At 45.8% G+C, this 21,739-nt stretch overlaps 1 protein-coding gene and 1 non-coding gene across 2 annotated transcripts in view; both read right to left on the bottom strand.

Moving 5' to 3' along the window:
* The window catches only part of INSR (insulin receptor), a 47,481-nt gene that overhangs the window by 11,349 nt on the left and 14,393 nt on the right, over positions 1-21,739 (bottom strand). Inside the window, exons 2-9 of the mRNA XM_009636708.2 lie at positions 10,943-11,258; positions 9,263-9,408; positions 8,818-8,962; positions 8,353-8,567; positions 5,930-6,056; positions 5,045-5,295; positions 4,495-4,662; positions 3,581-3,782 (exon numbers count right to left, since the gene is read on the bottom strand). Coding sequence (XP_009635003.1) covers positions 3,581-3,782; positions 4,495-4,662; positions 5,045-5,295; positions 5,930-6,056; positions 8,353-8,567; positions 8,818-8,962; positions 9,263-9,408; positions 10,943-11,258 — 1,570 coding nt within the window. The remainder of the gene's footprint in view (positions 1-3,580; positions 3,783-4,494; positions 4,663-5,044; positions 5,296-5,929; positions 6,057-8,352; positions 8,568-8,817; positions 8,963-9,262; positions 9,409-10,942; positions 11,259-21,739) is intronic.
* Positions 18,235-18,306, bottom strand: TRNAG-UCC. The gene has a single exon. It is a non-coding gene; the product is annotated as a tRNA-Gly (tRNA).

Here is a 21,739-nt window from a genome sequence, read left to right as displayed (position 1 = left end):
CGTTTCAGTTTTTAGTTTTTTCTTTCTCTAATTACTAATTAACTCATTTTGGAGCTGCCGTTATCTCAGCTCCTGCATTGTTCTGAACAGTGTCCCCTAACAATGGGGCAGAGTTCAGAGACCCAGGTCTGGGTCGTGCCACCTCCCTCCTTTGGAAGGATTCTTTACGGTCAACCAGAACCTTGTTTGGGCTTAAAAGCAAAGCTACGCGCCACTGTTTACAAAGTGTGGATTCAGCTTTTCCCTCATGTTTAAGAGAATTTTGTTTTTCACAAGTAAAACAGTAATTTGACCACTGATGCAACAGAGTAAAATGCAAGAATAATTCCTCCCTTCTCAAGTAAGAGAAAGCGAGAAAAGCTTTTGAAGCTGGAAAGCCCTGTCTTCACATGTTTATTATCCCAGATTTGCAGCAATTTTCTTGCCAAATTCTCTGTATTTTCAAACACCTGATGTCCTCCCATAGATGTTCCAGTGCAATTTTCAGGTAAGGCCATTTCAATGACTTTCCCTGTGAAATACTCAAGGTTCAGGTTCCCTCTCCTCCTCCTGCCAGCATGTGTGAAGGCTCTCAGGTGGAAGGACGGAAGCGACAACTCATCACATTCAGTACGGCCTGTGCTGGGGGACTTCAAAAATGCCTTAGCTAGCTTAAGCCAAATTTTTCCACACACCTGAAACTAGCAGAGGGACAGCCGGCCTGTCTTCCCCCCTGTGCTGGCAAAAGCTTTTATCATAGAATCATCGAATGTTTTGGGTTGGAAGGGACCCCCAGAGGTCACCAAGCCCAACCCCCCTGCAGGGAGCAGGGACACCTTGAACCACATCAGGTTGCTCACAGCCCCATCCAACCCGGCCTGGAATGTTCCCAGGGATGGGGCCTCCACCCCTCTCTGGGCAACCTGTTCCAGGGTTTCACCACCCTCAGTGTAAAGAATTTCTTCCTTAGATCCAGTCTAAACCTACCCCGGTTTAGTTTAAAGCCATCCCCCCTTGCCCTGTCACAGCTGGCCCTGCTAAAAAGATTCTCCCCCCCTTTCCTATGGGCCCCCTTTAAGCCCTGAATGGCCACACTCAGCTCTGCCCACAGCCTCCTCTTCTCCAGGCTGGACAAGCCCATGTATGTGGCTGTACAATGAATTGGATTGAACTGGGAAACCAAGAAAAAAAAAAAAAGTTACTTTTAACGTGAGTCATCTCCCAGATCTTGTTCCTCTGTAACCCATGAGTATTTGTAATGGCACAAGTGTGCGATACAGAGAGAGGACAGAGACAGAGAGAAGGGTGAGACTGCTTTTTCTGCAGTAGTGACGCTGAGAGTATACGTGAAATCACACCCTGAGCCGCAGCCATTTAGCTCCCCTCTGCCTCTCAGGACTTTTACTGCTTTTGAAATCCTTCCATGCTTTCCACAGAATCATGGAGTGGTTGAGGTGGGAAGGCACCCCTGGAGATTGTCTAACCTGACCAGGCTGCTCAAAGCCTGGGCAGCTGGAGTGGGTTGCTCAGGACCGTGTCTGGTCAGGTTCCGAGTATCCCCAAGGATGGAGGAGACTCCACAACCTCCCTGTGGGCAACCTGTCCCAGCATACAATCACCCGTTTGCTCCAATCGGTGCAAAACTTGTTCCAGTAGAAGAGCAAATAACACAGGAAAGAAGAAACAAAGCATCAGCTTCTGATGGCCACTTTGTTCAGCTACAAAGGGAGGTTACAAAGCACGTGGTGTAGACATCCGTTACCTCTGACTGGGAAGGAGGGCATGGCAAGAAGCATTTAGAAACTTCTAGTTTGCCTTTCCAGTGCCAGAGCAAATTAACCCACAAGACTTGTGATAGTATCTCCTAGAGTAATCAACCATGTGCACGGGGGAGGAACAGCTTCTATGATTTCCAGAGGGGTTCTCGGCAAGTCAGGTGAGATCAGACCTGGCCTAAGGCAGAGCATGGCAGATCGGCGGCAGAGCCTCGTACGGACTGGGTACTGCACAGGGATCAGATAGCTGGGAACAGGACACGAGGAGAAAAATGGTACACGGAAAACAAGGAGACAAGATGTAAGGGGAGTAACTTCTCAACCGCTCTGTCTTCTGCACCCCTGCCATCTCATGTTCCCTCATATTCTCATCTGTGAGATTCCTCCCTGCGAATAGCAGGCAGCTTCGAATCTCAAAGGGAGTCCGCGCCGTGCCAGGGGGGCGGTCGATAAACTATCAGGAGGCACATCAAAAGCCCCTGAAGTAAAACACGCTTCATGCTCAGTTGCCAGGCTCTAGCCACGCTGCCCTACGAGCAGGCAATAGGCATGGGATTCACAGGAAAACTAACTCCAATTTATGTTGCCACAGCCTGGAGCCTGTCGACAAAGACAAGCAGGATGCCCGTCAGCAGGACGGTATCTTTACTGCTGACTTACAACAGCAAAGAGGGCTCGTATTAAAGGGATTAGTTAGCCTAGGGGCAGTGGAGATTTCTTCCTTAGCAGGCTGACAAGGTGGCACATCCTGGTGATTGGTTTCTTCCTAAAATACATACCCCAGAAACTGGCCTGAGAAGCATCCTGGGCTGGCTGCACAATAAAAATAGGAAAAAAAAAAAAAAAAAAAAAAAAAAAGAAATCAGATTGTCAGAATTGTCTGCCTACATCAAGAGGAATTTGGCTTTCGTACAGGGCTTGGTTCTCCTCTGCTTTTGAATATGTTGCATCCTGGCACAGTTTTGCACACTGAAACTTGTCCCGATCTGCACTAACAGCAAAGGACTAGCAAAAGGAGGGACCCTGCACAAGCTTCCATGTGACAACCGCGGGCTCGGCGAGAAGGGACACGGCCTAGTAATGCCCTCAGTAATAAAAAACGTTCAGTGCAGTAACGTAGCCTTTTGTCAAACAACTGCAAATAAATGTTTGGTAGCTAAGGGCAGTAAGCAGAGAATAAATTTAGAGCACAAAATATACCACAGTGAAGAGGGTAAATAATTAGAGACTCTAAGCTGATTCCCAGTGCTTCCTCCGTAAGTTGCGTATGAAGTGTGAAGACATTCAATACCACTTAATGTGACACTGTGTGTGCCATTCAAAACAGGACATTCACCACCCAGAGCAGTTGCATTCCTCATGGTATTGGAGGTATTTCCCAGACTAAGTGCAAGGAAGACCGCAAATACCATGCTAAAGGACAAGGCTGTGGCATGGTAAACTTCCCTTTTTCTTTTCAACTGGATGAAAAGCAAGACCACAAAATTTTAGGACAGGAGAAAAAAAAAAAAATCGCTATTTTTGGCAACATACAAGTTTAAATGAGCTGCAGGCATTTAGCTATTTGTTAAGGATTCTCACTTCATTCTCAAGCTGAGATTTCAGAGACAGGAAATAAAAGCAGGATCATCCAAATCTATAATAACATCAGCTGCAGGTGCTCAGCTCTCCCCAGCCTCTGACACACACCTTCAGCTGGACTGACGGTCTCATGGAAGCCCAGAGAAATCGGCAACAGGGTCGTGTCCAGCCCAAGACTTCTGTTTAAGAATCAATTACATTTCCCTACCCCAGACCACCTGGCCAATAGTGTTTGATATTTGTACCTGGGGACAAAAACCTCATTGTGAAGATAATTCTCAAATGTCTTGCGGAACGCAGACTCTTCCAGCTCCTTTTGTATTTGAGAGTCTGTTTTAGGACAGGAACAACATTCTCCGCTCACATCCTCGTTTTCACTTTGATTATACTTCTGAGGGTCTTCGGGTTCAAGAGGAGGAGACCACGTCCTTGAGGGCAGTTTTAATCCTGCGGACAAAACAATTTTAGTATCACTCATGCTTGACCTGGCAGAAGCAGATATCTGATCCCACAAAGATCCCAAACTAGGGTACAGAAGATTCATAGCACATTTGGGCATCCTGAGCTTTCATATCCAGGGCCAGGCAGCCTTCCCTCTCTTGTGACAGGCCTTTGATTCAAAACTGTGCTGGTTTTGAAATGGAGCTCGGGTGCTGCTGTAGTCAAACACAGTTCTACCCCAGTTCATCTCAGTTTAGGTAACACAGGGCAGCAGGTAAAGTTCTGGGAGTCCTCAGTGAAACTCTGTATCCTGAAAGAATTCCAAAACAGGCATGGGATGCCTTCAAAAATTAACCCGGCCACTGATCTCCAGAAGCAGAGATATTTTCCCTTACTATCTCCATAGCTGTTATTAAACTTGTTACTCAGTTTAAAAGGAACAAGTGCAGAAGGGAGATCCTTCCCCCAAAGGAAAAAATATCCGATTACTTTCTAAAAATATGTTTTTGGAGAGCTTTTGAACTTGGCAGTAGCACCTAATGTATAATGTAACTGAACAGTGGGGGAACACAGCTGCATCTCAGCCTGTTTCTTGAACAAGAGTCTGGAAATGGGCAAAATCAGCCATCCAGAGCACCTCCAAAGCGTGCAAAAAATCTCCAGACAGTTCTCAGATAGCTTGAAAGAAAGGCACACAGGGAGAACCAGACACACTCACCTTTCAAGCAGTAATCAAGTTCATAGAGCTCACTGTCTTCTGCCTGCTGCTGCCAGTACACCAGGTAGTGCGTGATGTTTCCATTGGGCTCCGAGGGTGGCTTCCACTTCAGAATGATTTGGGATGAAGAGTTGGAAACAGATATTGGATCTAACGGGACTGACGGAACTGCGTGGGTGGGAAAAGAGACACAGGTCACTTCTACTGCTCTGCAAGAGCTTGACAGGACAAGGGACAAACACGGGCAAGTTTCCATTTCCATGGGAATAAACAGTGTTCTCCACAGTAGGTCCACTGACACCCAACCATCCTGCAGCAGGATACATCTTACACGTGGCCACCTGGGCCTGATGGAAGAAGTGCATGTTGGCACCATCTCCCCACTCAGGGAAGTACACGTTCTTCCATTTGTTTAGGAATACCAAAGTAGAGCAGCAGTGGCAGGGGAAAGTCTCATGGATACGGAACCATAATGACTACCAGGCAGACGACTGTTTAAGTCTATTTTTCTTTTTCATTTGCAAGGCAACGTTAATTTAATGATACTGACCAGTAGCGTTGGTCTGGACATAGATGATTTCACTCTTTGCACCGTATGTTCTTCGTTCATCTGAGAAGGTGACCAGAGTTTTAACAAATACAGCATACTGTGTCCAAGGCTTCAAGCCCCTCAGAAGCCAGCCTGGCTGGGCCTGAGCTTTGGGCTCATTTGACCGTGGGGGTGGGTCAACATCCACAACTGTCCAGCTATTTGACCCACAAGCGTCTTGGCCATCAAACTCCGTCACATTTTGGTATGGGCTTCAGAAAAAAAAGAAAAGCCTCAGATTAACAGAATCCCAATTCAAGCTTTTAAAACCAACATTTCTAAAGACATCACTGAACGTTATAATCCTTTACCCCTTGGAGAAAGCCTAACTATCTCCTTGTATGTATTCCAAAAAGGAAGCTTTAGGGAGCTTTGCAACCCAGTCTCCTAACACCACCACAGATCAGGTACTCTTCCACAGATGATCCCAACAATTAAACCCCGGCTAATTATTTTCAGCTTTCTGAAAATCAGCTCGATAACATTGATTCTAAAAGAATGTTTCCCACTTCAAAGGGAGTAAAAACCTCAACATCCCATGGAGATAGTGGGGAGGTGATAAACTCCATGGTTAGAGTACGTATGTCCAGAATAGTTGGAACAACTCATGTTTGGATTGCTCTTAAATGAGGAATTTTGACTGTACACAACTCAAGTCCAGCCAGGGATCTTAACGAACACTTTTGTATAAAGATAACGTTGGAAACTTAAGTGTAGGAGCCAGGTAATCACAGAGACTAAATAGCTATGCCTACAGCAGGTTTAACGTTTACTCTTCAATGCCAACTGCCGTTTGTGGAAGCCCAGCACGGCTGTTATTCTGTAACCTACTGGTGGATCACTTACGCTTCTTTGTAAAAAAGCATAAATCCCAGGAGATCACGGAAATCGGGAGGCCAGTATGGCTCCCACTTCAACAGGATCTTGTCATGAGATGTTCTAATGGAAGAAAACTTCAGCAATTCATTTTCACCTGTAACAAAAGAGAAGCGACAATAATTTTGTTAATGCTAAAACCGAAAGGTTTCTATTTTTTAATTATCTTAGATGTTTATTTTCCACACAGATAAATATGAGAAAAATCTTATCTTACTTTGATGCTGTTCCTGCCTTAAGCCAGGGGTTGGGACACATGACCTCCTACGGTTCCTGCCAGTTTGTATTTTTCTATGATTTTATGAAAATGACCCTGTAGCAAAGCTGAACTAAATTCTAAGTGGGAAATCTAAAGGCAATATATTTTAAAACTCATGATGATCTATATCGCTGAACACACTACTGTGGTTTGCATAGCTTTTGCAGCCTCTGCCTGCAAAGCACGTGAATTCCCAGCCTTGCCCAGTAGCATCGTCCCGTTGCAAACCGGCGGGGAGGACAACAAGCAGTTGCAGGAGGGTGGAGTTCTGAGGCTCTAGGGACGCGTTACGGTATGGTGCGTCCAAGCAGCCCAAGAAGGCCAGACTGTGAAGCTCTGATGGGATTTGCCATTGCTGCAGTAGCTGCACAAGGGAGGAAGAACATTCATTTCTACCGCCACATCCAGAACAAACAAGGGCTATTTTTTCCTTTTTTTTTTTGGTAAACAGGATGCTGCCAGTGTGAAAACTAGACTTGAAGTATAAAACCAAATAAAAAGCCAAACACGCTGGCAACCTGTGGTTTGGGGTCGGGGGGTGGCACAAAGAAGAGCTCAGCAGAGTGGAGTTAAAGCTGGCAAAAGGAAATGCAACCATGTCCTCCAGCTGCCTTTAAACAAAACAACCAGCCAGCCTGGGAGCTGCACACAACCACACGGCAGAGCTGGATTTGAACCCCAAATCAAGTTTCCTCCCCAAATGAGGGCAGAGCTTGTCAGTGTCTCATGGGAGGAGATGACCTCTAGATTAACTCTATCCCAGCCGAAACCAGGACAACCGGCAGCTGATTCCTTGTACCTCCTTCACTCTGCCCAGGCTAGAGCTGCAGTGTCCCTGAGGGTGCAGCTCTACGTAGGTTTTTTCACTGGTACTGCCAGTTTTTAGGCCGGCGATCATTACGTTCCCCTCTCCCCACTGTGCTGGCATGGCTGCACGTGTTGATATGTGGCAAAACAGATCAGGAAATGGATTCAGCTGGAAGATCTTCACTTTTTAAGTCTGTTCACAAATAGCTACAGGGGAAGGGGCTGTTTAAGCAGAGAAACTTTGCAGGCACGGGATGATCTAAGCTGCACTGCAAGCTGTGAAAAGAGCAAGGAACTGAAATGCAAGGAACTGAAATCATAGTTTAATGAATGCTGGGCTTTTTTAGTGGCAATACCTGCTTAAGCATCTCATGTGTCAACCTGTGGGCGCTCCTGCTCCTGTGTGCACGTAGAACTTTGTGGGGCTCAGCAATAAATCAGCGCGGAGAGATGACACAAGCTAAGAACAACAAAGCTTGCTTTTCTTACCCCAGATTACTGCTACAACCTGGTTCACCATGCAGCCCTGTAAGAGCTTTTCTGGCACAAACAGGAAAAGGGGATTGTGTGTGGCACAGAACAGGAACAAACAGCAGGATTGGGGGTGCAGAAGGGATGTACTTATGGTGGCATTGCTGCCGAAATAAGTGTCTGCAAAACTACATCTCCAGTAGCATGACTTTAGTTAGAGCATAAAGCAACACCGTGTGTTTGCTCCTTGTCATGCTGACACAGGCATCGCCTTATCATTGTTCTTGAAGAAAGCTGTTAGCTTAAAACCTCTGAGAAGCGTAATAAAAATAGTTGCAAAAATTGTCTCTGACTGTTGTCATAGCAACTCCCTCACACGGCTCTAGAGATGGGTGGAAAATCCTGTTTCCCTCCTGTGTTTATGCTGTGTGCACACTGTTGCCTCATGACATGGGAAAAGAAGATGATGACTATCCATCAGGTACTCAGCGGTAACACAAAATCCCAGTCTGGACTGAGGTTATGTTGTGCTAAACTCTTCAAAAAGACCCAACAATACACTCAACCCTGAAAAACTCACAGCTGAGCACACAGAGAGCAAACTGCTGAAGACCAAAGCTGGCAAGGCAGGCTGCTGGCCAGGGGTAGAACCCGTAAGTACTTTTACTCATGGCATATTGACAGTGTCGCTGCAGCGCACAAGCAAGCGGCGAGTCACATGTCTGGTGCTTTACCAAAAGGACAAGGACAGTCCCTGGAAAAACATCATAGGCTGAGAGAAGTAAGAGTGTGAGGTTAGCAAGGCAGGGGCAAAGGAAAATGATGCAAGCCTCGCTGCATTCTGAGACTTTCTTACATGAGGCTTGATCACCATTCGTCTTCAGGGCTATGTCGTTCCTCTCCTGACGTCCCTTAGTCCCAGAGATCTCCTCCATCTTGTGGATTTCCGACAAACACAGTTTGGGATTATAATGAAAGAAGAGTTTGCCTCGTGCAATAGTGAGGTTGTGTTTGCTCCAGTCCCAGAGCTGGCGAAGATTCTGGTTGTCCAAGGCATAAAATGAATAATTCCTGAAAGCAGAGAATGAAAATGCAGATTGCGAGGGGGATCCACTGAAAACTCTCTAAAAAAAATTTTCCTCATGCTCTAATCCAGACACCAAAGAAAAATGAATGCAAACAAAATGAATGCAAACTATTAAGCCATGGGCAGAGGAACATTTAAAAATAACTTAGGAATTGTTTACCAATACAAATCACCCTGACAGCACTGACACTCCTTACACTTCAAAGCATTGAAGTATCTTTTGAAAGAACTCACCCAGCTTCTAGTGTTTCTCCTCTAATCAGATGTAGTTTACGAAAAAAGGAAAGGGAAACCAAGGCGTAAGACCGGCGAATTTTTAGGTAACCTGAGATTTCTTCTATCAAGCCAAGATTCGCTTCTAGCTCAGCTGCTATGTTATCTACGGAGAGGAAAACACCAGGGTTAGTTTTCTGATATCGCAGAGAAAAACACTGATATGGGAGCCCGGATTCTATTAAATAGAATTGCTTTACAATAGTTTGAAAGACTTTAGAAAAATCAGGTAGCAAAAAACCCCAAATGAACATCACAAGAGCCTTTGCTTTGCTGTTATTTTTCTGAGTCACTCTAAGATTCAGAGGGGTCAAAGCAGAAGAGAAATGCCCCAGCTCATGGATGGTGTCATATTCACCGCTGTGACATCCAGTGCTCCCTACCCCCTTACTCATGCAGAACTTACTTCCTCCACGGATATTTATAACCAAGCTCCCATTAACAACTGTGCAGCCACGGAGCTCCTGTGCCGATGTTACTGAATCAATCGTCTTCTCTTTCCCATAGTCACAAACCTTTGGACAGGGCCCTGCGCAGGGTGTACAGTGCAAGCTGAAAAACAAGAGTCAGGAATGTAGGTGGGATGCTTTTGCAGAATGTCACCTGGGGCGTCCCCAGCAATTCCCAAAGGCCAAGTAATCAATTCAAAGCGACGGTGTCCTGACACTATGTCATGGGATTCACTTGCAGAGAGCAGCTCTTAGGAACGGCAAATAAATCCTGATAATTCTATAAATTGTCATTTCCACGTTTCAAACGTTAATCGCTCTGTCCCTTCCTGCATAACCGAAACCAGAAAGAAGTGATTTGGACTGTTTTGAATAGCCCAGGCACCACGATGCTGCTCAGTGCTACACATACCAGGGGTTTCAAGATCAAGAAACCCAGGCCCAGTCTCCATCCCAAGCTCGTTAACCAAACGTGTAATTGATGAGCAGAGAACTGGCTGTTCATCTGGGAATCCTCTGATTAAGGACTGTACATAAAGTTGCTTTAAAAAAAGGCAAGCAAGCATGTGCTTTGTGCTCTGGGGAAATAGTTCTTAAATGGCAGCAAGAGGATTGCTTGCCCTGGTCATAACACCACAAGAATGTGTTCCCAACTAGTTCAGAGAAATAAATGCTCTAGGAAAAGCACGGAGTAGCGACGTGAGGTCCTACTGACAGCAGCCTGGACCAAGCATCGGAGGGAGGCGATGGTTGCTGTTGCACAAGCAGCGTATCTACTCTGGGGGCTGCTAGCTCATTCTTTTGAAAAGCAAAACAGGAAATTGGAATAAAAAGTCCCATTTTGAGTGAATTCCCTGAAATTATTATGGCAGGAGCAAATACATACGAGCACAAAGCTACCGATATTCATAGGAAATCTGACTCATCACAATATATAATGTTATTGTGGGACAAACAACAGTTTTCAGTGATAAACAGCTCAGCAACATGAATTATTTGATTCCTTTGTCGAAAACCCCTGGGAACAGGCAGAGCGGCTGTTCCCTGCTTTGATTCGTGCTATGCTTGTTTGTTACCTTGTCCATTTATGTCTGGCACAGCTCGAACCTGCTCAGTGAAAGTAATTAGAGGGATGAAGGACAGATATTCTGAGAACCATCCACTCAAAATAGGCTGTGCTCTTTTCATTAGACACTACTTCTCCCCATTCTGCTTAACAGCCCGGCTTTCTAGTCTGAGGTCTGCTTTGGACAGGAAGGGAAGCAGGGCTACTAAAGCCTCTCCATTGCCCATCTCCCTCGTCCCACTTGATTACAGAAAGACCCTTCCAACCTGGGGATGCTCCTTGTCCTCTCTTTCAATCTCCCTTTCCCACTTTTTTCCAAACTTGAGAGAGGAAACAAGGGAAGCCAAGGGAAGAATAAACTACTGGCACACGGTAGGTCAACCTGTCTGCTTTTAATGGCTTGAATTAGCACGGTATTAGTTTGCAAATCATATTAAAGCAGACCAGGTAATTGTCACAGACGCTCCAATGCCGGAAACTTTTCTTGGTCTTGACACAGAACACAAACCCACACAGAGCACCGTACAAAAACTACAGCATGGTTTCTTTACCTGCAGACACTTGTACTTACTTGCTGGAATTCATGATATACCCTGATGGGCATTCATGAACACACTCGTTATTGTGGATAACATGACACCCCGACTCCCTGGCATTTTTGCATTTGTTGTGCAGTTCCTGGCAGAAGCTGAAGGTCACACAACGCCATCCCTCAAAGCGATAGTAACCGGGCGGGCAGGTGTCCACACATTTGCCTTCAAGGTAGAAGTTGCGGCAAGCCACGCATTTTTCAGGGTCATTCGGCTCCGTGCAGTCCCCAAGACATTCGCTGTGACAGCACTGACCATCAGAGGTGCAGCCTTGGGACTTGCAGGCAGGTGGACAAACTGCAAAGAGAAAAGAGAAAAGGCAACTGAGCAACACAGGACAACTCGATGCTGTACGACCGCGAAAGGCTTACGAGCAACGACACTTCATGCTGCTTGGCCTGACAACTGTCTTTGGAAAGAGGCATCCACAAAGCAGAGATGTCTGCCTTCACCTCCACTTTTCAGTGCAAATTCCAAATTTTGATCACTTTTTTGAAGAGTGTTATCATCCACCCTCACGATTCACTAGTGCTCATCTTCAAAAAGAGAAAACAAGAGTTTTCCTCTTCTCTTGGTCCAGTACTACGAGGCTCCCAGGAGTGCTTTGGTGTCTCCAACAGTATTTCCGAAGCCCAGAAGTGATGAGGCTCTACAGTGAGAGCTTCCCAGCCTGAGACAGCCAGTTTCAGCCAGAAGATTCTAGTTTCTTAGTTTAAGAAACTGAGCTTCCCACATTAATGCTGCAAATAACGCACTTCCAACAATACTTTTACAAACCCCTTCAGCTTTATCAGGATTTGCTTCCAATCTATCAACCTGTCACTGGTTTCTCTGGAAGAAGCCTGCTGCCCTGGCACCCCACATGAGCTCTTTGGTGACTCTCCCAGTGAGTCCAAGAAGAGCACCCACGAGCATTATTGCTTGAGGTTTTTATGGTTTACTTTTTAATTACCCATTACTTAGTGCCTCACAATACTTTTAATGAGTGGTTTGGGCTTTGAAACAGAAACCAAGCAGCAGCTCAGAGCAAACACCATGACTAAGGCTGAGCAAGGAGCTGGAGGGGAGGCTGAGCAAACCCAGAGAAGCTCCGAGGGGAAGGACGGTCCTGCCCTTCTACCACTCAGCACCTTCATACTCAGTCTGAACGATTCAAACGAGGCTGAGCCAATTAAATCCAACTGCTTAATCCAGGACATGCCAAAGAACTTCCATCGAATAAAGCTGAAATCGCCACGACAAGAGCAAGCACCATTTAAACAGTGGGAGGAAGAACTTGAGATGAGGGACAGGGGCCACGGGCCTGGATTTATCCACATGGTGATGCACAGCCTTTGGGCTACAGCTGCGGCTTGCCAAGACGCAGATCAAGACATCACCACCTTCTCACCAGACAGGAGAGTTTTGTCTGAGGGCAGATCTGAACGGCTTCTGATGTCCTGCCCAAGCGCCCTCGGTGAAGGAAGACCGAGCTAAGTCCTCCTGCGATCTACGCAGGCCAGACCAAGTCACTTCACACTGAATTAACGCCATTTGCCTCAAAACATCTCAAGCTTTCTGTCCAATATTCAGTGTCAATGCAGGAGGGGCTTTATTTGGGGAGCTCCCAGCCACACCAACATTCAGGGGCTAAAATGTTATTTTTAATTTCTGACTAATGTGTGTGATTGGACCAAGAGTGGAACACGGACTAGTTATGGTCAACTAAACGAGCAGCACGTAGGACCCATAGCACAGCGTGCTACCTGTGTTTTGATGATCAAATCCCCAGCTGTGGTTAGGCAGAAAATCCCCCTCCGCCACGCTCCATCCCACGTTAAAGGATTGCGGAATTAAGTGTGTTAAAGCGGCTAATGCCGTTCTTGGAATCAGCGGCAGTAGCTGCAGCAGACAGGTTGATGAAGAGGAGCAACCTCTGGTTTGTTCGAGCCTGATAAATCCTTGGAAGAAATATGAAATGGATAAGGTTGAAATTCTATCACAAGGTCAATTTAATCTCAAATCTCTTACTGCTTCCATGTCAGTCATTCGCTGCAGGTGTTTTCTCTGTGCATCCCTCAAGATTCAGCCATTAACAGGAAACACAGGAATGTATTTGAAATTAGTTTTCTTTTATGGTGACCAACTTTTTGCCCTTTTCTAGCAATAGGTCTTATTTTGTGAACCTGTCACAAATAGGAACTGATCGAAACGCAACAGCCCCATAGAAGCAACTGGCAGATGATACCTTGCATTAGACTACATATAAAAGAAGCTTGTTTTAAAAGCATGGTTGTAAATTCTTTTGCAGGTGACGGATGGAGCACAGTCTAGCAACAGATCATGGCTGCACTTTATTAGAAATACTGGCAACAGAAAAACACAAGGCAGAAAAATCCAGCATTTAATCCAAATCACCATCAAACTTACTAATTCTGGTCTAAAATACCAAGGTTTATGGTGGGGGAAAAAGTCTGGGCTGTTTCTCGCACACCTCCCCACGCTCCCAAACGAGCACGGGCACACTGATGTCTTGCAAGGGCTCCCACGCTCGCTAGCCCCAGCGCTGGCGGCAGCACACGCCTCCCCGAAGCGGGGATAGCATCCGGCAGGGAAGCGAGCTGCGGTGGCGAGCGCAGGCAGGAATGATTTGTGCAAGGCTGGAGGGCGAGCGCTGGCAGCGCAAGGCACAGCGTTCATCAGCGGCACTTTCTGCAAAAGGGCATTTCCCCGGGTCCGTTCCGTGCTTAAGGACCACAAAGTTTAAAATATTCGAAAGACAGCATTTGTTTCTCAAGGAGTCAGTGGAGCAGACAGGTAATTTGGAAAAGGTGGCCCTCATGCAAAACACCCAGTGACACACGGCACCTATTTAATATTACGCCACACTATTTTTTTTTAATTTGTTATGGAAACGAATCTTCAAAGCCCTGTGCTTATTTACACATTTTGAACTCAGCTGCAAATATTCACAGGGCAGAAACTGTTTAAATTCTCAACTCCAAAGGTTTTCAGAAGATACGATTAAACTATTTTTAAACCGTTCTTAACGTTTCTCTTTTTCCTGTTCTATGAGCTTTTGATGTCTAAAAGACAGCTTGAAGGAAGCCAAGCAGCCAAGGCAACATCTTTTTCTCCATTCAGCACTGAAGACCAGAAACTGTCAATCCCTATTTTGTGCAAATCCTCATGACACAAGATCCTAATGAGATGTCATCTTGACATTATCAAGGTATCCATGCCATGAAAGCACCTGAAAGTCATGTAGCAACCTCTCCAGCATATCTTCATGACCGATTCTTAGAACTATTACTACAGCATCCAGGCTCTATGACTCTGGATGGGTCAGATGGGATTTTTTGTTCGGGTTTTTCTGCCGCCACGTTAAGCTTTCCCTGCAGGACAACATGGAATAGCTTTGTGCTGACCAAGTGCACCTTATCACCCCTTCGTCATCGAGGTTTTTGGATGCCAATAATTGTCACTGGCCCATGTAGATTCGCCGCTTCGCAATGAGGTCGGACTTTTGGGAGCTGTGGCATGGTCCGGTACAAACCGAGGAGGCACAGGGTGTGCTTAGACATAGCAGCTACCCCAGGCTCCGGTTAATGCTGCGGGACTTCTGGACAATGCGGTGCCTCCCCCTCAGCCCAAGGAAAGAGAGGAGAAAGTCAAAAGGGAACTTCATAAATCCTAGCTAGAGACAAGGGAATGGATATTTTGGGGTAGGGGCAGAAGCCACACCACACCGTACCATAAAAGCTGCTGCAGGAAAAAGCGCTTCAGCACCGGCACCGGAACAAAGCTGCTCATCACAGCCACAAAACCTCTTCATCGGATCTTTAAGAACAGGACTTTTAAAAGCCCTGTCCCAAGGATGACAAACAGCGTAACGCTTAACTAATCTGCCCTGGACGGGGGAGAAACAGAGCCGACACAGAGCTTCCAACCTGTTGTTCCAGGGGTGAATAAATATTTAACTAGCTAGCTAGAGTGGCTCCAAAGACTTGGGAAACAAAGCATTTTACAAACCTTTCTGATTAGAGATTCAAACTGCCATTTCTTCAGGCTGCTGAGGCCCGGCTGGGGGGGGGCAAAAGGCAGCAGAGTCAGCGCAAAGGAATTTCTACCTCCGTGGATCGCTGCCGTGCTGTTTCGCCACCTCCCTGTGCTTCAGGTGGAAACAAAACATGCTGATACCGTAAACACATTCCCGAGCCAAAGCAGGTAACCAGGAGATCCATAGTTAGGAGGCAAGTCAAGCATTAAGCTGTTCAACTAATAAATGCAGTTTGTCCGAATATTGAAGTATGATTAAAACCGTTTGTGGTAGGTCTTGTTTCTTGCTTTCTGCTAAGAAATCAATAGCAGTAAATTGTCAGAAAAAGGGAAAAAAAAAAAAGATAAAAATCACTCAGGGTAAGTTTTGCTATTCCTTTGGGATCCTCTGCCACTGGATGGGTTTAAATAACCAAGTCCAGGGTGAGCCAGGATGAGTATCAAATGGATGGTGGTTTAGGTGTGGTAAGAGGTACGCAGCTCATTAAGAAGAAATTCTAAATTACACCTAAGAACATCAAGGTGCTGCACATACACTGTACAGGGACAGATGTCCCCACATGGTTTTGGGACCCATTTGTCGTGAATCGACATGATCTTTCTACCGTGCAATAACAAGCCCTGTCCATGTGAACATAGGTCAGCAGAGGCAGCCTGGGCCACCACGGGTCCTCTTGGCCGGCTAGGGCTACCAGTCGTGTCCCGTGCTTGGCCACCTGATGAGCCAATGGCAAGGAGCCAACTCGCCTTGCACCGTCACGTCCTTTTTCATGAATTACACAAGCTGTATTTTGATTACAGACAAGGCAATTAAAAGGCTCCAGATCCAACGAAGTCCAGGACAGAAAACAACTGCGGCAGGAGAACCGCCCTCAACCTCAGCCAATGCATTTGCTGCCTGCACAGGGAGGCATCCAACCGCTCCTCTATCTGCACAAGGCAAACACGCCTTAACCCCTTGCCAGCCACCCAAAACGGGGCTCCCCAAACAAGCCCTCGCCTCCCACCGCTCGCACAGGACTCCACGCCGCTCCCTGCCCACCATGCTGCAAAACTTGTTAGGCTAATGCAATTTAACTGGCTATTGCAGGAGGGTTTTCTAACGGCGAGCGTTTAACTCACGAGGTGTATTTATAACCAGGAGAAAAACGTAGGAGGAAGCCAGTATGAAGCCGGCATTGACACAGCTTAAAATGGCTTGTTTTGGCCGCGACACGTATCGCTCAATGCCAGAGCTTAGGTTAGTGTAATGCTATATGACATGCACACGCGTATAATTCAAAGCCAGAGTCCCACAGAAACAGTATCGGAGAGCTCTGCATTTCCCTGTTGTGGGTGGGTTAGTTTTTTTTTTTTTTTTCTCTTACTGTAAATGGCTGTAATAGCTGTCATATAAATTTATCCACGAACAGGCTTGAGCGCGCACACGCACATAATCACACTTGAGTTACAGTTGCAGGGGGAACTTTAATTTAATTTCTGAACTGTATAGTCACGATAATGACCTCCGTAGAAACGGGTTCTTGCGGTTCCAAACAAAAACAAAACCAACAAGGAAAAAAAAAAAAAGGAAACCCAAGGACTAATCGCCCACGGCAGTAACTCCTCCAAGTGTGTGTTGCAAGCATGTGATCTTAATTTAGCCCTACAGAGCCTGTGCTTGTTTCCCGAGCTTCTGCTAGCGCTGAGCGGCATCGCTTGCATTGAAATCCCTATGAATCTCACCTCCTTATAAAATCATGCATTAAATCATGGCATATGTACATAGCATTTTGCACTTGGTCACTTTTCCTCAAGATTAACTCGTTCTCTTCCAAATTCAGTAAGTCATTAAGCGTTGCGTTTGTTGCAGCATTCCAGAATATAATTCTCACCTGTAAACCAATTTTTTATTTTTTTACTCACGATCACTTATTTTCTTGTGAGCACTTTGATCGAAATACGTCCAGATGACACCTAATCCGAGTGCATTAGTGTATCACAAGGTTGAAAAGAGCTATTAAAAATTAAATAAAATTGCCTCCAGTGGAGACCAGGTATAACCTAAAACCCTGCAGCAGAGTGGGCTGGCAGAGAGCTGCTGCAAGGAAAAGTGTGCTGCCAACCCCTCTGCACTGTGGCTTCTGTCTTTCAATTATTTCTTCATGTCACCGAGACCAGAGAGGCAGAAACCCAAATCCTAAACCCCACCAGTGGCAGCCCTGGGGCTGCACGGGGCAAACTGCTCCCGGGGCATGACGATGGCAGTAGCGTGCCTGGAACAACACAGTTATAGAGCTCCACCAGACTGGAAAGAGCACAAGGGTTTCTGATTGCCTCGGTGACTAACAGCAGTACCTCACCCAGATCCTCCCGAATCTACAAAATAAGCGGAGAAACTAGAAGAGAACAGAATAAAGAGTTTAACGTGCTTCTACAAAGAGACTGCCAGCAATGCCTGACACTAGCTGGAGTTATCAAGCGAAATTCAGGAAATATCCCAATATGTTCAAGCAACTTTTATGTCACTTACTCACGGCACTCAACTGCTCTAACAGCATTTATCCCTCCCTTTTCCCCCCCAGCGCCAAAGACATCCAAGGAACAGCCCCCCCAAATGCATCGACTCCAATGCTGTTACCCACACAAGGCTTTCAGCTCTTAGCACCAACTCGGGAAGGAGCAAGTGCCAAATAAATGCAAGGTTTTACAATCAGCACTAAAATTAAAGTGTTATTTATAAAATAAGATATTACAGTCCGTAATGCCATGACCCCACTGAACCACGAGTTGGGAACGTTAGGAGGTCTGTATTTACACAGATAAAATTAACTGCAGGTGCCTCCCTTCCCATAGACAGTGACTTCCAAAAACAACACACTGTTACTAAAACATAAAGGAAACTCTTCCCATTGACGTTTCTCAGGACAACGTTACAACTCTTATCTCATCTATCAGTAAGGATAAGAAAAAACTTGTTTCTCCTCCCAACCCTTTCACAAGTTACGTGCTCATTTAGAGCTATGGGGAATGTCTCAAATATTCCAAAACGGGACCGGTGCCATTTGCAAACCCTGTGGATTCAGCCGCTTCCCACAAGGCATCCTCGCAGCCCAAGACAGCTGCCACAGCTAAAACAGACGGAGATGCTGGTACTGTTGTGGGGACCTGTTAGGATCAGTAAACATGCATCAAGTCCAATCGTTAACCTACACTACCATCCCACCTCTAAACCATGTCCCTAAAAACAAAGGGCTGCGTTGGCCGGGAATCGAACCCGGGTCAACTGCTTGGAAGGCAGCTATGCTAACCACTATACCACCAACGCCCGGCAAAGAAGATAAAAGGGTTTGGAGTTGTGTGCCACCTTGTCCGGTCACGGTAACGGAGGACATGGAGGTCTCTGAAAGAAGTTGTTGAATGGAGATAGAGAGAAAAGGTTGAGCTCTGTTGTTGATGGAGGAGAAGAGCGGGCAAAGGGAAATCTCCCTAGAAACACAGTCTCTTCCGTGCCAACCTTCTGCTGTCTAGACTGTGGAGTAATCCGTTACCTGCTGGGCTACAACTGCTGGGGGAGTTTTTCTCTGGAAACAGAGAAATTTACTCATACGTGAATTATGCTACAGAAGACAGAAAACTTATTAAGAGGAACTCATACACATACGCATACATGTGTATACACACATACTTTTACTTACATAATATATAAAAATATATTTATATAAAAGTCATCTTAATACCACGAAGCCTGGAGGAAGTCATCAGCCACAATGGATCCACAATGCCTTTGGTCATCTGCTCTTTATCTTCCTAAGAAGTTAGAACCTTTGCAAATAAGCTTCTCTGGCTACCACCCCAAGGACACAAGGCAGTACCCGTGCCCGGGCGTACAACACCATGCGTAACTCAGATTCAGTGGCTCAGCTCCATGGCTGGAGTTAGCACGACAGTCCAACTATCATCTCTCATTTTGGGGAACAGGATCTTCTTGGGTTACAAACCCCAGCTATGAAAGTCCCTCGCCTTTTCCCAGTAAACCTTCAGGACAGGCTCACAGATCTTCTAGACCTTTCTGCTTCTCTCCCTTGAAAGTTTCCTCTCCTTCTCTACTTTGTTGCCCCAACTATTTACACGGAGAAGCGTAGCATCCCACGTGGGTGTGCCTAATATTGCCCAGATAGAAAATGCTTCTTTGATCTTTATTCCCTTCATGCATTTTAAGTGGTGCGCATGGTGTCTACACCATGGCAGCAAGCCCCTCATGAACTGAAGTTACAGAGCAAAGCATCTCTCTCTGATGAGAGCCAGGGGACAAAGCTGAAAAAAACCCCCTAAAACTCAAGGTGAGGTCTGTTTTCATTCTCCTAATTCCTTTCAATCAAGCTGATTCCCCAAGCAGGTAAAAACAACTTGCAAGAAATCTGGCTAAACTGTTGGCAATCAAGCTCAAAATATCAAAACATGGGGTTTGATTTGAAAACACAGGAGCGCTGTTGAAGGCAGAACAAGTGTCACAAGTGCACACAAGGACAGCAACAAGAACTTGTAAATACTTTACCCAGTGTCTACAAGACTGCTGTTGTGCCATCCCCTGGCAAGCAGATCAAGCCTGCTCCTTGTACTTTGTGTTCAAAATTACATGGGAGCTTAGCGCGGCATAAGGGATCAGAAATAACAACCAACCTCTGCTTGCTCGCTTTTCTTTAACATGCAAGCCCCCCAAGTGACACTTAGATCTTCAGGGAAAACCTGGAGTCCCCAGCCAGTTATCGCTAAGTATGAGGCCCCCATGCAAATCTATACTAACTCCAGGCTTTGCTACCGTCAGTCCCTTTGATGTCTTGTAATGGAAAAAGATTAAGAAGCCACCACACCCACTCCCTCAGGTACCTGAGGACTGAGAATCCAGAAGTTTCCGAGCTTCAATCCTTCTGACAGTCATTTGCTACAGAAGCCACTAAATGCAATCTGTCTCCCTACAAAAAGGGGCAGAAATATTCAGTGTGCCTGACCTCTGGTGAACAAGGAGATTTGCAAGGAGTAGATGCTTCTAAAGTAGTTTGGACACCAGCCACCTCCTATTGTACTTGATTCTGTACATAGAATCATAGAATGTTTTGGGTTGGAAGGGACCTTTAGAGGTCATCTAGTCCAATTGGAACAGAAGATTTGTAATTTAGACCAAGACCAGAATCTTTAAAGTTCATTTGGGGAATTCTTTTCTGTAAAGCTTTGCTCCTTGTTTTACTCACAGCTATGAGGGTACTGTTCTGTTGTTATGGTTTGTTAAATTTCAATCCGTATTACAACCTAAGGATTTGTTTTTATCATTCAACGGTTGACACGCCACCTGGGAGCCTCATGAAAGCTTCACGTTAATATTTAACTATATATTACTCTTTCTGATGTACAGCATCTCGCAAACATCCCTGTTCCCTTTAACCTCCTACTGTCAAACCTGCTCACTCACACTGCGGTCCCAGAAGGCCCCAAAGCATCACAGCGAAGTGGTCCAGGCAGCCACGGATGTCCTAAAAATAAGTGTAATCGCGCATAAAGTTTCTACCCATACTTTATTCTGAATTCAGTGCTCTGAACCAGCCAGGTGATCATATCAGCACAGTACTGGGGGCAAGCTTCTCATCAGATCAATTTATTTCTTGGTGACCAGCAGCGTGGACTGCCCAGAATAAGAAGTCAGCAGCTTCGTGCTGAATGAGAGAAGATGCTGCGGTCAGGACAAGCTATAAAAGAGAAGTTTCTATCCGCCCTATTGAGAAACAAATGAAGATACACAGAAGTGCGTCAAAGTACAGTGGTTTAAGAACAAGGTCTCATCGAATTTTTTCCAAGCGTAGGTCAAACACAAGCTATTACTTTTACCTGCAAACCCTGTCCTGAAAACGAGGAGCGATACGATCAAAGCACGAGGCAAAGCGAACCTTTGCTTTCTGCAAAGATAAGACAGGGGTAAGATTGCTTTTCTCAAGGCCACGGAGAAGGATGTTGTCGTAAACAAGGCACAAAGGACTGAAAGCTAAGTTGACACATTCATCTATGTGGGCATAAGGAAGATTGCATTTTAGATATGCGAAAAGATGTGTAAAACGTAACCTGGACATGCAACATAAGAGCAAATCCCTACCAAAAAGGACACACGGTTCACAGCAAATAGGGAAGCGGAGCTCTCCATAACTGAGAAAGGTAATAAAATGGGCGGAAGTATAAGATTAACCACAAGGAGATTAAGCTGATAACTACTGATCTACACAGAAATGTCAGACAGAGGTTAAGATTTTAATCTGGATAGATTTCATGGCAGAGCCGTGAACTGTAAGTATAGATACCGAAGTTGAATTTGTGTTTGTGGATGAAACGACTGAAAAGAAGCCAGAGAGAAAGAAGGAACATAACTTACTCCAGATCCCCCCCTCCCCACCTCACCTCCCAGAGAGGATGAGGAGAGAGAAAGGTAAAGCATCACCTGGAGGCCAGTTGTCCAAAGGAATATTTAGAAGGTGAATTTGCCCGTGAAGCAAAGCTAAGTAGCTCTACCAACCAGACTTTATTTTTTTTTTCCTGAACTTACCAGGATGCATAAACTGTTTTACTGCATGGTCATTCAGCACGCTGCCCAAATCCATGCTAGACATGGAACGGCTGCGGTGGGAATCTGATCACAACGCCAGGCTCTGTCCCACTGCAGCCACTCCAAGGGTAAAGGGTTTTGCTCTGTGCCAAGAGGGACCGACTACCGGAGA

The sequence above is a fragment of the Egretta garzetta genome, unplaced genomic scaffold, assembly GCF_000687185.1.
Source record: "Egretta garzetta isolate BGI_Z169 unplaced genomic scaffold, ASM68718v1 scaffold4, whole genome shotgun sequence".
Taxonomy (NCBI): domain Eukaryota; kingdom Metazoa; phylum Chordata; class Aves; order Pelecaniformes; family Ardeidae; genus Egretta; species Egretta garzetta.
Note: the sequence above shows the minus strand (reverse complement) of the source record. Positions and strands in the feature narration are given on the sequence as shown.